The sequence below is a fragment of the Solanum pennellii genome, chromosome 12 (assembly GCF_001406875.1).
Source record: "Solanum pennellii chromosome 12, SPENNV200".
NCBI lineage: Eukaryota > Viridiplantae > Streptophyta > Magnoliopsida > Solanales > Solanaceae > Solanum > Solanum pennellii.
Window position 1 is genome coordinate 81,643,455 of NC_028648.1, and position 19,056 is coordinate 81,662,510.

The window sequence follows — 19,056 nt, forward strand, 5'->3', positions numbered from 1 at the left end:
CATCTTTTACTTTCATAAATTAATCAATATATTTGAATTGATAAGCACTCCCATGATATAATACTTAGCACGATTTCAAAAAATAAAAAAGTATTAGTTATTTGATCGATAACAATAATAAATTTCTATAGTAAAATAAAATAAAATATTTTTCTAAACTATATATTTACTACTCCATATAAACTATTTTAAATTGCATTATATTCGATTCTCAAAATATTTTGAGTGTAAAAAATAGTCATATTAATGATGTAACTTGATATTGAGTTTTTAAAAGATAAATCATATTACCTTGTTACGGTAAAAAATGTTTAAATATTATATTATATGAAAAATACTATTTTACTAACAAGGTTTTGATAATATTTTATTGATATAACGTTAAATTTCATATGTGCATTCATATATTGAAAACAAACCGTCCCAATAATTTAGTGTTCAGATTCAGAGACAATATTTTAATATTCAGATGTTTATTCAGATTTACCATCTAGATCTTAATGCACATCTTAACATTTAAATGCGTATTCAAACTCAGACGTCTTAATCTTAATGGAAAAAAATGAGACCTTAATGTCACTACTTGTTAATCAAATTCACAAATAAAATTATCTTTATAATATTTAGGGAAAATGCACAAGTACCTCCAAGACTATATCCGAAATCTCAAAGACACACCTTACTAAGGTCGTATTACCCCCTAAGCTTATTTTTTTTGTAATTTTGTGTACCTCTTTGGCTTACGTGGCATCCAAATATCTCCGACGCGCCTCAATTGCGTGGAGCCACATAGAGTGCCACATAAGACAAAAGGTGTATAAAATTAAAAAAAAAAGTTCAGGGGGTAATAGGACCTTAGTTTAGTTAAGGTGTGTCTCTGGGATTTTGGTCATAGTCTAGGGATACTTGTGCATTTTCCTTGATATTTATTAATTTTCTTTTCAACTAAAAGTATAAATATCTAGATAGAAATATTACATTAATTATTTTGATTTTGGACTCTCTTTATTTTTAAATTTTAATATTATATCACAATTTTTTAATTAATTTTTATTGGCCCACGGGCCGACCCTACCGATATTTCTCAAGCCCCTAAATAAGCAGACTTATTCAGACCGGGCTAAAAAGCGCTTTTCTTAAATGGACTTCAAAAATCTTAGCACAATCCTATTAAATCCCAGATTAGGCCAGGCCGACCCAACGGACCTAGCCCATATTGACAGCTCTAATTATCACTCTAGTCTATTTATTACTCAATAAGATATATTTTCTTAATCTTGAATTCAAAAATTAGATCGGTCTAGTTATGCTTCGAACAATATGAAGTTTTTCAAAAACAATTACTACTAAAAGTAAAAGTAAAAACAAATTATTTTCAACTTCTATACGGATAATTATTTTGAAACAGATATTTCAATAAAATTACTTCTATTTTGAAACGAAAGGAATATATAACAATAATAAAGTTAGTTACTCTCCGCGTTAATGATAGAAATTGTCGGCGTATAGAGTTTATGTATATTTTTATTATTATTTTATTAATAGTTCAGAAGATAAAATAAATTAATTTGTAGTACATGTTGACTAAATTATTGTTTCATTTATCTAAAGGACAAATTGAGATTTAACGTTGACTTCGAATTAAAAGATTTTATACTAAAAGTGCATATATTAAACATATAATATAAACTAATAGTATATATATATTGTGTAAACTTCCGTTGTATTAAAAAACTCGCCTTGCGATTTATATATATATATATATATATTGATAACTATTTAAATATATAAAATTATATAGGCGATTAATATATATGTCGATAAATATTCAAATATATAAAACTAGATAGGCGATTAATATATATATCGATAACTATCGAAAATTTATATGTTTACACGTTATTAATAGACCAGTAGTCATACCTTTCTTCATCACAAAGATATATAATTTATGGGAGAAATATTTTTCTTTTTTAGAAAAAGGACCCTTTCACAACATTGGTAGGTAATTTGGCCGAAAAATATATAACTTGATTAGTCTTATTGATATAATGTGAGGTTGAATAAAATATCACTAGTATTATTGGTGTCTTATAAATAGATATATGAATTTTAGAAAAAAAATAAATTTATACTGAGTACTAAATAAATTATTAATACAATATGCCAAGTAAAACTTTTATGGGTCTCGACTAAAGCTACTAAAAGAAATATAAATACATATCCTTTTCTAAAAATAATAATATTTAAATTTCTATAGATTTATGATCTTTCTGGATTATATAATTCTCTATTATCATATGATTTATTGTTATTTGGAATTTATTTTATTAATTGATATTACAACTAATTGATGATTTATAATATAAAACATGTGTATCCTGTTCAACAATTGGATTAGGGAATTTTAATAGTTCAATAAGTTATTATTTGAATTTAATTTCATTTTGTTAGTAAGAATTTGATTCTCTACCTTTTAATCTCCTTGTCTTACCCCTAATTTTATTTTTATTTTTTCAAAAAAAATGCCTAACAACGGGATAGAAAATATCATAAAGTTTCTATATTGTTAATCTCTGATAAATAAAACACACAAATAAAGTGTATCAAAGAAAAAGAGTTTCAAGAGAAAATTAATTTTTTTATATTTTTTTTAAAAGATATTTAAATAAAAAATGAACCACTAATATAGAATCTTCTACCAGTATATATATAGTAACTAATGTTGTTATATCATTTGTATGTAATTCCTCTTCAAATAAATACGAGAACAATTTCTTAGTAAAAAAGCAAATATCTTGTATAAAGATGATAAAATGTTTGTGTTCCAATTTGCCGCCATCGGCGAAAATAGTCATTATCGAAGAGCTTCATAAGGCACAACGAGCCAAGGGACTTGCTAATGTGTTGGCCATCGGAACAGCCAATCCTTCCAATTGCATCGATCAAAGCACCTATCCTGACTATTTTTTCCGTATCACTAATAGTGAACATAAGAGTGAACTTAAGCGAAAGTTTAAGCAAATGTGTAAGTTTAATATTTTTGTTATCTTGATTTGCACAATTCCAATTATTCAAAGTGTTTTTCTTTCTTTTAATTAAAATATATTTAGTTAAGAATATATGAAAATTATTTTCAAATAATTTCATTTTGCAATTGTTTATTATAGTAATATTGAATTTTCTTGAGTTTTTCATGTTCGAGACTTGAATATGTTTTTTTGTTAGTGTTGGTTTACATTTGTGATCATATGTTACAGGTGCTGCAACAATGATTAAGAAAAGATATTTGCATTTAACCGAGGAAATTTTGAAGAAAAATCCTAATATTTGTGATTACAAGACACCTTTTTTGATGCCTAACTATGGAGGCAGTCGTCCTTCGCAGTATTTCTATTTAGATCTAAATTGTCTTTTTACTTTACATTTTTTTCATTTGTATTTATATATTTATCGTTTTGTTTCGCATTAATAAATAATGATATTTTTAACTAAAAGAAAATCAAATAACTCACTTTACTTCTTTGCTTCATTTATCATTTTAGAGGTTGAAGTAATATTTTTTGTTAGGTTATTAGCATTTTAATATTAATATTTAAAATATTAAATTGCTTTATTTTGGAGTTATAAGAATGACCATTGGTAGGCATTTGTGTTTTTAACTATCAATTTAATCATGCTATTCATCTTTGACTTGGTAGTCATGCAATGCCCTTACTTTTGGCTTTATTGGTTGAATTCATTGTAGAGATAAAAACATTCCAATAAACATTAGAATGAATAACTTCTACATCATCCATTAGTATTGGTTGTCCATCACTTTATCTCATTCTTAATTCCTCCATTACTCTTTGTAACATATGTAACTCTTATTGTAACCTATGAAACTCCTAAGACCATTATCTTCACTATTTACTACCTCAATTATCTTCCTATTCATTGCTAGGAAGACTTCTTGTAGTATAAATAGTGGTGGTCTTCATTTGGTTTGAACACACAAAACATAAGAGAAAACAAAGAGTGAAAGAGTTAGTCTAAAAGAGAGTTCTTATTAGTTGAAGGGAGGTGTTCTTTTTTGTGGAGCTTTGGACTCAACTCTTGTCCAGAGTTGTTGAGTTATACTTTGTGAAGATTGTTGTATGCTGGAGGGGACAAGTCAAAGAGGACTACTGCTAGACCGGTGAAAACATTTGCTGCAGTGGGCTTGAATCTCCTTAAAGAGAGCGAGATATAGGCGCCTCAGCCTGAAGAAATTAATTTCTTCATTTTATTTTCAATTGTAATCTTGCAATTTTATTATCTTGTAAATTTTTTCACTAACATTTTAGTGATTTTATGGTAGTAGTAGAATAGAATGAATATATAAATAAATAAATCTTAATAACGTATTTTAAAATCGTGCGATAATATCATTAATTGACTGAACAGTTTACCTGACACAATCTGAAAAGAATAGTAAGAATGAAATCAAACACAATAGGATATGGATAGGTACTTACATAATATATTACCTCTTAAACTTAATATTTTTATAAGATTGTAGTCTAATTTTTGAACTCTACGAAGTATTTTTCAAGCACCTATATGTATAAAAAGCAACTTCTAATGTGCAAAATAGACTAATTACTAGCCGTTTAGATTGATTTAAAAAGAAATACTTTCGTCAAATATTTTTATTTGTGGCTTTTAAAAGTTGATTTAATTTATTATAAAGTTAACATAAAAACTATATATATAAATATTAGTATGGTGACACAAAGTATATGGTTCAGTCCATAATTTCTAGCTCTTTCACTTCATAATTATGGAGTCTTCCATTTGTTTTGTTTTTTTAATCTTTTAGCTCTATTCTTGATTTATTCATTTTAGGCATAATGGAGACATGTCAAGACACTTCTGTCAAGTGTAAATGTAAATGTCTATTTTTAGAAAAATATGTCAAAGTCTAAAAAATTATAATGGCATTTAGCTATAAAATATTTTGGAAAAACTATTTATTAGATATATATCTATATTATATATATCTATTATATTTATAATTTTAAATAATTACGTATCTTACCACTAATTATGAGTTTTCTAATATATATTGAAGAAGATACATGCATTTTTGCAACCAGGTACATTAAAATAGGGAGAGAGGTGAGTGCGAAAGTTATGAATATCAAATACATGCAATCACACTAGATATACAATAGATACATGAATATGTATGTTTCTAATATGGTTCGCATGTATTTGAAATACCGAATACAGAGGAGAGTAGTGAGTAAGATCGAACAGAGACAAGTGAGGCGAGAGAGATTTGTTATTTATCTCAAATGCATATAAATTCACTAATTAAATACAGTGTATCTAAAACAAATTACACACTCTTTGTATTCCGAAATACATGTATCTGAACGTATTAGGATGCACCAAAATGTAATAAAATCCATAACATTACATACTTCTAAATAATTAACTACTAAACTAGTTAAATTTCAATATATTTCCGATCCCATTATTTTTTATTTTTTTTCCCAATAATACTTGCCCAAAAAGATTATTAGCTAGAATAGAAGCAACCAATAAGACAAGGATAGGAGGCAATTATAAAAATCTTCTTCTTATATCTGAAAATATAAGTTAGAACTTAGAATAAAACCAATTATAATAGGACAACTACAAGATATTAAATAACTACCGTATTTAGATGTTGAAATTTTGACTATTCTATTTTAATATATTAAATGGTATTTTTAGGTGATTGATTTAGCAAAGAGGATTGTTTGTACTTTACTTTGAATATTTCTATTAGTATAAGGTAATTGAAATATTTGTTGAAAAGTTAAAGTCATATTTTTTTATCACACAAATATATATAACTGAAAGCTGACCAATCTATGATCATCGCTTTATCATTCATTAAAATATCAAAATCGAATTCTTAAATATCAAATTATACAAAATTAATTTAATATAATAACGACATAATATTTTAAAAATCGTAAACTAAAATTATCAAACCTAATTTTTCAACAGCGTGTCAAGTATAGTACCCTATGATTGATAATAGATAGGAGTTGTTAAATAATGCATGAAAATAAATTGAAGAAGAAATACGTGGGTTCCCTAGGGCATAGCCTATTAAGATTGAAGAACGATTAAATATTGAATCTCTTTCGTAAAAAAAAAATATTATAATATTTATAAAGAGATTTTACTCGTTTTATATATATCTCTCAATCTATGTTCGAAATTTCAGAGACAGACTTATACTATATTAAAATCTTATTATCTCCCTAAACTTATTTTATTAAAAAATTTCTACCCTTTTTTAGCATACGTTACACTATCTTATATTAAAAAAACTATATGTTTTTACTAAAAGTACATATATTTGACATATAATATAAACTAATAGTATATATATTGTGTATACTTTTGTTATATTAAAAAACTAGATAGGCAATTAATATATATTGATAACCATTCAAAATTTACATGTTCACATGTTATTTACAGGCCAGTAGAATTTGTCATATCTTTCTTCATCACAAATATATATATATATATTTTATGAGAAAAATATTTTATTTAAAAAAAGGACCCTTCTACAACATTAGAAGGTAATTTGGCCGGACAATCTACAACTTGATTAGTCTTATTGAAATAATGTGAGGTTGAATTAAATATCACTAGTATTATTGGTGTCTAATAAATAGATATATGCTTTATGAATTATAAATTTTCAAGAATATAATAATTTTATATTGAGTTCTAAATAAATTATGATACAATATGACTAGTCAACTTTTATGGTTTTGACTAAACCTACCGAAAGAAATACAAATACATATCCTTTTTTTAAAAAATAATAATTAAATTTCGAGATTTATGATCTTTTCGGTTTATATAATTCTTAATTATCATATGATTTATTGTTATTTGAAAATTATGTTATTTAATTGGTATTACAACTATTGATGATTTTTAATATTACATGTGTATCTTGTTTTGAATTAGGAAATTTTAATAGTTCAATTAATTATTATTTCAGCGTAATTTCATTTAATAGTTCAATTAATTATTACTTCAGCGTAATTTCATTTTATTAATAAGGATTCAATTCTCCACCTTTTAATCTCCTTTTCTTATCACTAATTTTTTTTCAAATGCTCAATAATGGGGTAGAAAATATTTCCAATCTATGATTTCTAGCTAGTTGTAGCATCTAAAAATTTAATACTCCTTAAATAGCTGATTTCGAGATTTCAAATTTACTCTACTTCATATTATTTGTCCATATAATTGTCCTAAATTACTAGTCAGTTTACAAAATTAAAATAATATCAATTTATTTATATTCATTTTTCCCTTTAATTTTTTTGTTTAAAGGTATAAATATCATAAAGTTTCTCATTGTTAATAAGAGTAAATAAACTAAAATACCCTTCTTTCCTTTTCATATTTTTTTTTAAATGACACGTCAAATGAAAAATGAACCACTAATATAGAACCTTCGATTAGTATATATAGTAACTAATGTTGTTATATCATTTGCTTGTAAAATCCTCTTCAAATAAATACTAGAACAATTTCTTAGTAAAAAAGCAAATATCTTGTATAAAGATGATAAAATGTTTGTGTTCCAATTCGCCTCCATCGGCGAAAATAGTCACTATCGAAGAGCTTTATAAGGCACAACGAGCAGAGGGACTTGCTAATGTGTTGGCTATCGGAACAGCCAATCCTTCCAATTGCATCGATCAAAGCACCTATCCTGACTATTTTTTCCGTATCACTAATAGTGAATATAAGAGTGAACTTAAACGAAAGTTTAAGCAAATGTGTAAGTTTAATATTTTTGTTATCTTGATTTGCACAATTCCAATTATTCAAAGTGTTTTCTTTCTTTTAATTAAAATATATTTAGTTAAGGATATATGCAAATTATTTTCAAATAATTTAATTATGCAATTGTTTATTATAGTAATATTGAATTTTCTTGAGTTTTTCATGTTGAGACTTGATTATGTTTTTGTTAGTGTTGGTTTACATTTGTGATCATATGTGTACAGGTGCTGCAACAATGATTAAGAAAAGATATTTGCATTTAACCGAGGAAATTTTGAAGAAAAATCCTAATATTTGTAATTACAAGACACCTTCTTTTGATGCTAGACAAAAAATAACAATTATCGAGGTTCCAAAACTAGGCCAAGAGGCAGCCCAAAAGGCTATCAAAGAATGGGGCCAGCCCATATCTAAGATTACACATTTGGCCTTTTGCACCACTAGTGGTGTGGACATGCCAGGGGCCGACTACCAGCTCACCAAACTTCTTGGGCTCGATCCATCAGTTAAGCGGTTCCTGTTGTACCAACAAGGTTGCTCTGGTGGTGCAACTGTTCTTAGATTGGCTAAGGATTTGGCTGAAAATAACAAGAAAGCTCGTGTCCTTGTTGTTTGCTCAGAATTAATAAATTTGATGAGCTTTCAAGGCCCAAGGGACACTGACTTAGATGATTTGGTTGGACAAGCTTTTAATAGCGATGGGGCATCAGCTGTCATTATTGGTTCAGATCCAATCATACCAATAGAAAGGCCTTTGTTTGAACTTGTATTCACAATTCAAACTCTTCTCCCAAATAGCGAAAGTGCAGTTTATTCTAACCTAAGTGAGGCTGGGTTAATAATCCATATACATAAGGAAGCTACGATGCTAATTTCAACAAATATTGAGAAAATCTTACTGCATTTCTGATTGGAACTCCATCTTTTGGGTAGCTCATCCAGGTGGACGTGCAATTTTAGATCAAATTGAGTTAAAATTGGACCTAAAGCCCGAAAAACTCAAAGCTACAAGAAATGTCTTGAGTGGCTATGGGAATATGGGTTGTGCCACCATACTGTTTGTTTTGGATGAGATGAGGAAAGCTTCTATCAGTGAAGGATTGAGTAGCACAGGCGAAGGGCTTGAGTGGGGCGTGCTTTGTTGTTTTGGGCCTGGCCTAACTATAGAGGCAGTCGTCCTTCGCAGTATTTCTATTTAGGTCTAAGTTGTCTTTTTACTTTTACTTTTTTTTTTCATTTTTATTTATATATTTGTCGTTTTGTTTCACATTAATAAATAATGATATTTTTAACTAAAAAAAAATCAAATAACTCACTTTACTTCTTTGCTTCATTTATCATTTTAGAGGTTGAAGTAATATTTTCCATTATGGAGTCATTGCTTATATATTATCACTAGAGCTGTCAATATGAGTCAACTCACCCCATCCCGGCTAACCCATACAGGCTTTGACATTTTACGGGTCATGCTGGGCCAGCCCATTTTTTGTGTGGGCCAGAAAATGGTCGGCCCATCCCACAAGTACATAGGCTACAAGCTTGCCGGGTCAATCCACTTTTTAAATTTTTTTTATAATTATTAAATTAAATTATAAATTATAATTTAAAAATATTATCATAAATATCGATAAAACAATATTACATTATGTTATGCCTCATTTGTTTGCACTTAATGGGATTTGAATCTTAATCATTCAGATTTGCCTCATGTATTTGTTTTTAAGAACTGAATCTTAATTATTCAGATTCAGTTCATTAAGTTCGTTTGTTTTATTTTATTATAAGCCTCTTAATGGGTCTGGATATATCTGAATGAATCAGATCTGTAACACACCCTTAACACTATTCAGACTAAAAAATAAGACTACTATCTTAATTCAACTAAATCAAAACAACTCATAAAAGTTGTTTTCTTATTTAATTAATATTTAATTACATGCTTGCCATTATAATTTCTTTTATTCATATTAACTTAATATACATCTTTTACTTTCATAAATTAATCAATATATTTGAATTGATAAGCACTCCCATGATATAATACTTAGCACGATTTCAAAAAATAAAAAAGTATTAGTTATTTGATCGATAACAATAATAAATTTCTATAGTAAAATAAAATAAAATATTTTTCTAAACTATATATTTACTACTCCATATAAACTATTTTAAATTGCATTATATTCGATTCTCAAAATATTTTGAGTGTAAAAAATAGTCATATTAATGATGTAACTTGATATTGAGTTTTTAAAAGATAAATCATATTACCTTGTTACGGTAAAAAATGTTTAAATATTATATTATATGAAAAATACTATTTTACTAACAAGGTTTTGATAATATTTTATTGATATAACGTTAAATTTCATATGTGCATTCATATATTGAAAACAAACCGTCCCAATAATTTAGTGTTCAGATTCAGAGACAATATTTTAATATTCAGATGTTTATTCAGATTTACCATCTAGATCTTAATGCACATCTTAACATTTAAATGCGTATTCAAACTCAGACGTCTTAATCTTAATGGAAAAAAATGAGACCTTAATGTCACTACTTGTTAATCAAATTCACAAATAAAATTATCTTTATAATATTTAGGGAAAATGCACAAGTACCTCCAAGACTATATCCGAAATCTCAAAGACACACCTTACTAAGGTCGTATTACCCCCTAAGCTTATTTTTTTTGTAATTTTGTGTACCTCTTTGGCTTACGTGGCATCCAAATATCTCCGACGCGCCTCAATTGCGTGGAGCCACATAGAGTGCCACATAAGACAAAAGGTGTATAAAATTAAAAAAAAAAGTTCAGGGGGTAATAGGACCTTAGTTTAGTTAAGGTGTGTCTCTGGGATTTTGGTCATAGTCTAGGGATACTTGTGCATTTTCCTTGATATTTATTAATTTTCTTTTCAACTAAAAGTATAAATATCTAGATAGAAATATTACATTAATTATTTTGATTTTGGACTCTCTTTATTTTTAAATTTTAATATTATATCACAATTTTTTAATTAATTTTTATTGGCCCACGGGCCGACCCTACCGATATTTCTCAAGCCCCTAAATAAGCAGACTTATTCAGACCGGGCTAAAAAGCGCTTTTCTTAAATGGACTTCAAAAATCTTAGCACAATCCTATTAAATCCCAGATTAGGCCAGGCCGACCCAACGGACCTAGCCCATATTGACAGCTCTAATTATCACTCTAGTCTATTTATTACTCAATAAGATATATTTTCTTAATCTTGAATTCAAAAATTAGATCGGTCTAGTTATGCTTCGAACAATATGAAGTTTTTCAAAAACAATTACTACTAAAAGTAAAAGTAAAAACAAATTATTTTCAACTTCTATACGGATAATTATTTTGAAACAGATATTTCAATAAAATTACTTCTATTTTGAAACGAAAGGAATATATAACAATAATAAAGTTAGTTACTCTCCGCGTTAATGATAGAAATTGTCGGCGTATAGAGTTTATGTATATTTTTATTATTATTTTATTAATAGTTCAGAAGATAAAATAAATTAATTTGTAGTACATGTTGACTAAATTATTGTTTCATTTATCTAAAGGACAAATTGAGATTTAACGTTGACTTCGAATTAAAAGAATCTTTTTGCATAATTTAATGGGATAGAATTGATTAATATACCATATAAGATATTCAAAGATATTCTTACCCTAATTTATACAAAATTATTGATTTTGTTTAAAGATTTTATCTTCAAGATATTCACACATCAAAAATAAAAATAACATCAGTTCCGGAGTTTTAATCTAGTGATATTCTATGTGTTAGATATATATTATGATTTCTGAGTTTGAGCCTTATTGATATATGATAAACGATTTCATTATTTATGAATTTTAGAATTTTATATGTGTGTATGTGTATATATATATAATATTATTATTATTATTATTATTCAAAGATTTTTTTTAATTGTAAAAAAGATGAAAAATAGGGTAGGTAAACTTCACCTTATGACTATGATGATTAATTTTCTTATTTATGATGAATGATAGGATGATGAGGGGAAGAATGGTCATCACGTTGCATATTTCTTTTTAGTTTAATTGCCTAAAATATTATACCAACACCAAATAACTATTAAAAAAAAAGGATATTTAGAAGTTAGAACTATAACAATCAATCAATATCTTTACAAATGAGGTCGGGAGAAGATAATGTGTATATAGTAATCTGTATTATTATTTTATGTATATGAAAATATTTTTTATGATAGTCATCGGTTAAAAGATATAAATATAACATGTAGATAGATATTTAACTTGATCTTAACTAACAATTAAATACACTGATTTTGAGAATGCACATCTAGACACATCAACTCGTTTTTCTTATGTTAGTTGAGCATTCCAACTTACAAAATAATTAGTTGGAACACCACTAAAATTCTGTTAGTTCACCCTCCATTACTTCATCGAAATCGTGAAATAAGAGTAATGCCATCACAAACATAATAAGAACGAATTGAGGTGTCTAGATGTATATGAAGTATCTAAATAATTATTTACATACTTTCAAAATTTATGTGTCATGTCAGCATCAAATGGTTACCATTACCAATACCAGCGCTATTTGATTCCGAATTTAGAACAATGACTATTATGCCCTTTTCAAATTCAATTAATCACCATTACTTCATCAAAGTCGTGAATATGAGCAATGTCATTGCAGATATAATAAGAAAGAATTGAGGTGTCTAGATATGCATGAAGTGTTTAAATGTAAATTTATGTGTCACGTCAGCATTTCAAATCTACAATGCTATTGTACTATGTTCAAGTTCTATAAATTACCCCCTATTATTTCATCAAGATTGTAAATACGAGCAATTTTATCATAGACACAATCAAAACAAATTGAGGTATCTAAACGTGCATCATGTATTATAAGCAAATTTTTTTTGCAAAAATTCAAATAAAAAACAGAAGATGACACCATTGCTAGCATCACCATCTGATTTCACTTCCTCTGAGTCCTCATGTACAATTTTTCCCAAAAAAAAACAACAAAGAAGAAGCTGTCCAATCTCAAAAGTCCACATGAATATTTTTCTGAAAAAAGTGTATGTAAAGTGCCTAGAAAGTTGACAGTTAGTGACCCTTTGAAGCACTCAAAAGCAACATTTTAGAGAGAGAGATAAGATTCTTGAAACCATCTTTTCAATATTTTTCATCAACAAAGAAAAGGGTAGCAAAATCTTTACTTTAAAACATTACATTTGAATTCCCATGTTTCTTTTTGCTTGTTAAATACATAAAGTTTGAATCTTTTTACCCTTTTCCCCACAATTCTTGGGAAAAAAAGTAGGAGCTTTTAGTTTCATAAATATAGAATTTTTCATCTATAAAGAAAAGGGTAGCAAAATATTCACTTAGAAACATTACATTTGATTTCCCATGTTTTGTTTTGCTTGTTAGATACATGAAGATTGAATCTTTTTTGCCCTTTTCATAAAATTGTGCATATAGATAAGAAGATCTCTACAATTCTTGGAAAAAGTTTAGTTTTATATATAGAATTTTCCCATTTCAAGATTCTATGGTTTTTGCTGTGTTATCAACAAAGAATCACTTGACAGTTCTTGGTTGTCTTTGCTTTCTTGGGCTGTGGGGTCTCCAGCATTTTGAAGAAGTAATGCTACAAAAGTCTAGAGGTATGATAAAGTTTTGATCTTTAATGGATTTTCTTTATATAGTTGACTTGTTAATCTAGCATATTGGCTCTACGTTGTTTGGTGGAGTTTCTTGGCAATTCTGAGTTTTGGAGTTCTTTGAAATGGTTAGTTTGTCAATCTGCTGGATATTTATTTGGATTAGACTTTACTTTGGTTTGTCGAATCGAGGATTTAAATTTGATCTGTTCAGTCTTTTACATATATGTATATATTTATACTCCATGTTTAAAGTATTAGGTTGTTGATTCCGACTTGTTTGGGACTGAAGCATAGTTGTTGTTAGTTGAAAAATATTAGGTTCAGTTGAACTCATTGACTATATGCTACATCCATCACTGGTTTTGTCAGTGTTGCTCTCTAACTAGCTCTGCTGATTCATTTGCTTTTTTTTGATGATTGAATGTGTGATAGTGTGAGTTCTTTTCTAAAACTTTCAGTATTTGCACCAGTATAGGTTGGATAACAGATCAAGGTTCAAGTTTGGATTATTGAAAGTTTTCGTAATGTCTGGAGTATATGACTCAAGAACTGGTCTAATTCTGATTTGGATAGTTATCTTGTTGGTTTCCGCTACGATGGTTTGTCCTGCAGAAGGATTGAATGCTGAAGGAATGTACCTACTTGAGTTAAAGAAGAGTTTAAAGGATGAGTCTAACAATCTTGGAAATTGGAATCCTAGTGATGAGACACCGTGTAGATGGAAAGGTGTAAATTGCACTTTTGATTATAATCCAGTTGTGCAATCTCTTGATTTGAGTTTTATGAATCTGTCAGGCACTTTGAGTTCTAGCATTGGTGGTCTCGTGAGCTTAACCGTTCTTGACTTGTCTTTCAATAGATTCACAGGGAATATTCCGAAAGAAATAGGAAACTGCTCGAAACTGCAGAGTCTTCAGCTCCATGATAATGAGTTTTACCGGCAGATTCCTGATGAATTGTATAACCTTTCTCATTTGAAAGATTTAAACTTGTTTAACAACATGATATCTGGTCCTATATCGGAGGAGTTTGGGAGACTTTCTTCTTTAGTTTCTTTTGTTGCATACACCAATAATCTCACTGGTTCACTCCCTCGATCACTCGGGAAACTAAAAAAGTTGGAAACATTTCGAGTGGGGCAGAATCCACTTTCTGGAACCTTACCCCCGGAGATTGGTGATTGCAAGAGCTTACAAGTGCTTGGTCTTGCACAAAACAATGTTGGAGGAAATATACCCAAAGAGATCGGTATGCTTAGAAGATTGAAACAACTTGTACTTTGGGACAATAAACTCTCGGGCTATATCCCGAAGGAACTTGGAAACTGTACAAAACTTGAACTGCTTGCTTTATACCAGAACAACCTGGTTGGAGAAATTCCTGCTGCAATAGGTAAGCTCAAATCTCTCAAGAGGTTATACCTATACCGGAATGGATTAAACGGTACAATTCCAAGAGTCGTTGGGAATCTTTCGTCAGCGATAGAAATTGACTTCTCAGAGAACTATCTGATAGGAGACATACCAAATGAGTTCAGTCAAATAAAGGGGCTGAAATTGTTGTATCTTTTTGATAACCAGCTCACTGGTGTGATACCTCGGGAACTTTCTAGTTTAAGAAAGTTGGAACGTCTTGATCTGTCGATTAATTACTTATATGGCTCTATTCCGTTTTCATTTCAGTATCTCACTGAACTGGTTCAGTTACAGCTCTTTCAGAATTCTTTAAGTGGAACTATTCCCCAAGGTCTTGGGAACTATAGCCGACTTTGGGTTGTTGATTTTTCTTACAACTACCTAACAGGAGGAATTCCTCCAAATATTTGTAGGGATTCTAATTTGATTTGGCTTAATCTTGGTTCAAATAACTTGCATGGAGTCATTCCATCTGGTGTTATTAAGTGTGACTCATTGGTACAACTTCATCTTGACGGTAACTGGCTACAAGGAAATTTTCCTTCTGACTTGTGCAAATTGAGTAATCTATCTGCTCTTGAATTAGGACAGAACACGTTCAGTGGTTTAATTCCTCCTGAGATTGGAAACTGTCGAAAGTTGCAAAGACTTGATCTTTCAGGCAATTATTTCACACATGAATTGCCACGGGAGATAGGGAATCTTGAAACACTTGTCACGTTTAATGTCTCGTCTAATTTGCTGTCAGGTCAAGTACCACTAGAAATTCTGAAATGCAAGGAGTTGCAACGACTTGATCTCAGTAGGAACAGCTTTAGTGGTGCTATACCTGATGACATTGGAAAACTAGCACAGCTTGAACGTCTCTTGGTTTCGGATAATAAGTTTTCTGGAAAGATACCAGTAGCATTGGGGAGGCTTTCTCGTTTGAACGAACTGCAGATGGGTGGAAATTCATTTTCAGGTGAAATACCATCAGAATTGGGTGATCTTACCGGTCTACAGATCGCGATGAATCTTAGTGACAACAATCTCTCTGGTTCAATATCGCCTAAGCTTGGAAATCTTATTCTACTAGAGTCTCTCTATCTCAACAATAATCATCTGAGTGGTGAAATACCAATCACATTCAGAAATTTGACGAGTCTAATGAGCTGTAACTTTTCATACAATAACCTCACTGGACCATTGCCGGATATACCACTCTTTCAGAATATGGATGTCAGCAGCTTTATTGGAAACAATGGGCTTTGTGGTGGTCGTTTAGGTGGATGTAAAGAATCTCCTCCGTTCAATTCTGATCCTCCAACCAAAAATGCAGGTGGTCCAAGAGAGAAGATTGTTATTGTTGTTGTGGCTGTTGGTAGTGGTGTTTTTCTTGTTTTGATTATGGTAATTTTGTATGTGATGAAGCGGAAACCAGTTGATCAGATGGTTGCATCAGTAAAAGATAAGGACACGTCATTTCCAGCTTCGGACATATATTTCCCTCCCGAAGAGGAGTTCACTTTCCAAGACTTAGTTGAGGCTACAAACAATTTTCAAGACAGTTATGTTGTAGGAAGAGGAGCTGTTGGGACGGTATACAAAGCAGTCATGCAATCTGGACGAAAAATCGCTGTTAAGAAGCTGGCTTCTAACAGAGAGGGTAATAACATAGAAAAGAGTTTCCGAGCAGAGATTTCAACTCTCGGAAAGATTAGGCATCGTAACATTGTAAAACTGTATGGCTTTTGTTATCATCAAGGTTCTAATCTGCTTCTTTACGAGTATATGGACAAAGGTAGCTTGGGTGAATTGCTTCATGGTGCATCTTGTAGCTTGGATTGGCCTCAACGCTTTATGATAGCTCTTGGGGCAGCTGAAGGACTTTCTTACTTACATCATGATTGCAAACCACAGATCATCCACCGCGATATAAAGTCAAACAATATTTTGCTCGATGAGAAGTTGGAAGCTCATGTTGGTGATTTTGGTCTTGCTAAAGTTATCGACATGCCTCAAACTAAGTCGATGTCTGCAATTGCAGGATCATATGGCTACATAGCCCCTGGTACGTACATTTCATTATTTTTTCATGAGAGATTTCTGTAGTATAGCCCGTCTACTGTCTGCTAATAATGTCAAGAAACGTATGACCGTCTAGATTAATGCTCAAGACTAATATATTATAGATAAGCAATGATTATAACTCTTCACCGAAAATCAGTGCATGTACACGAAAAATCTCACGTTTAGTTCCTCCTCTGAGCTGACTAGTGTATGTTAGTTTTCCTCACACTTTGACTAGCAAATAGTACTAGTGTTTGTGTTTCCTTGATGAAAGTTTATGCTTCTTTTGTTATACTCAACAACAACAACATACCCAGTGAAATCCCACAAAGTGTGGTCTGGAGAGAGTAGAGTGTCCACAGACCTTACCCCTACCTCGTAGAGGTAGAGAGTCTGTTTCCAAAAGACCCTCAACTCAAGTGAAGCGAAGAGAACAATACAACTAGTCGAAAAGAGTACAGAGTATACATGCGAGGAACAGTAACATCAACAACATACAACGCGATCACCTAAACATAGCAAACAACAGATGATAATAGATGATACCAAAAGCTAGAAACTACATGAAATAAGGGTAATACTATTTGAAGAGCGTAAGGAGACGCGTCTACTTTGTTTAACGGTTCTGTTTTTCCCATTGCAGAATATGCTTACACCATGAAGGTAACAGAAAAATGTGATATCTATAGCTACGGAGTAGTCCTTTTGGAGTTGCTAACAGGAAGAACACCGGTGCAGCCACTCGATCAAGGAGGTGATCTTGTCACTTATGTGAGGCATTATATTCGAGACAATTCGTTGACACCAGGGGTACTCGATATCCGATTGGATTTGACAGATAAAACTACTGTTAGTCACATGCTTACAGTCCTGAAAATTGGTCTAGTCTGCACTTGTTTGTCCCCGGCTGATCGCCCTTCAATGCGCGAAGTTGTGTCAATGTTGATGGAGTCTGATGAGCAAGAAGGTAACTTCATCTTGTCTCAAAGTTGATCTCCCTATGACAGAAACATAATGTACTATGTTATGTTGCTCGGACTCTTAAAAAATGTTACATCACCCGGGTCTGATCCGCAAAACATGTACTACTTTTGAAGTATTCAACATGCATCTGGTGGCATTCTCGAAGAGTTCGAACAACATAGGTTAAATGTATAAATAGCGCGAAGACTGATATGCTTTCTAGTATTAGCTCTTGTATTGTATTCTACAGTTGAATAATAGAATTACCACATGTTTCTCAAAATGTAAATAATATCTCACGTTACTCTGTCTGATCCTTCAAAAATACATAGCTTTTGAAGGATCTGACATACACCGGACATTATTTTTGAAAAATTCAAGCAACATAGCTTGTAAAATTTCTGCATACATCACTGAGTAAGTTGACAAGAAAAAGTGAAGACGTCTCTCAAAATCCTATTAAACAAAGCAAGTTGGTTCTAATATTTATACAAGCTAAAAGTCAAAGTAAACTAGACTCCCAAAAAATAAAAATATGTTTGTGTATATATATTACATATTGACACGATAGATATCTAATGCAATTAATTAAAACGATTACTTGTTCTTAAACCATTTTACCAACCCTACTCCTCAATTATACTATAGGTTATTAAAGCAATAGTTAACTAATTAAGAATACCTTTTTGTTGGGAAAACGCGGACAAGCACAAAAATATATATGGTAAAAGTAATGGAAATAAAATGGGAAAATAACGACACCAAGAATTTTACGTGAAAACCCTTCTGAATAAGGGAAAAAACCACGGACTAAGAGGAGCAATTGATATTACTATAGTAAGAAATTTTACACTGTGTAGTCACGAATACAATACTCAAAGTGACTACTACACACTCAAAAGGAACAACACTCTTTTGGTTTCCGTCTTACTAAAATATCGCTCACACTCTATTTTTCTTCACAGACTATTTTCTTGTATAGTCTATGGAATACCTCACTTTGCTCTCAAAATGGTTTTTCTCTCTAACTTGGTGTGTTCTACAAATGAGCAAGAATGCTCTATTTATAGAAGGATAAAACCAT

General features: G+C 30.3%; 1 protein-coding gene and 1 pseudogene across 3 annotated transcripts; both read left to right on the top strand.

Annotated features, from left to right (window-relative positions):
- The first annotated feature begins 7,559 nt into the window (after nt 1–7,559).
- Nucleotides 7,560–9,117, top strand: LOC107005766 (annotated as a pseudogene).
- Nucleotides 9,118–12,922: 3,805 nt separating this feature from the next.
- LOC107005754 (probable leucine-rich repeat receptor-like protein kinase At5g63930) lies at nt 12,923–18,088 on the top strand. Of its 3 annotated transcripts, none has more exons than XM_015204410.2 (3): nt 12,923–13,542; nt 14,013–17,010; nt 17,653–18,088. In XM_015204410.2, exons 2-3 carry the CDS (start codon nt 14,067–14,069, stop codon nt 18,000–18,002), a joined length of 3,294 nt encoding a protein of 1,097 aa, XP_015059896.1. In that variant the 5' UTR covers nt 12,923–13,542; nt 14,013–14,066; the 3' UTR covers nt 18,003–18,088. The 3 variants fall into 3 exon arrangements, with proteins under 3 accessions (XP_015059896.1, XP_027769182.1, XP_027769183.1); XM_027913381.1 differs by having other exon boundaries at nt 14,018–17,010; XM_027913382.1 differs by lacking the exon at nt 12,923–13,542 and having other exon boundaries at nt 13,572–17,010.
- Nucleotides 18,089–19,056: the final 968 nt, after the last annotated feature.

Bases quoted from the DNA above. Each gene is read 5' to 3' on its own strand.
- LOC107005754 (XM_015204410.2), top strand. From the start codon at position 14,067: ATGTCTGGAGTATATGACTCAAGAACTGGTCTAATTCTGATTTGGATA. The intron at 17,011-17,652 runs GTACGTACATTT...TTCCCATTGCAG, and splicing joins ATATGGCTACATAGCCCCTG to AATATGCTTACACCATGAAG.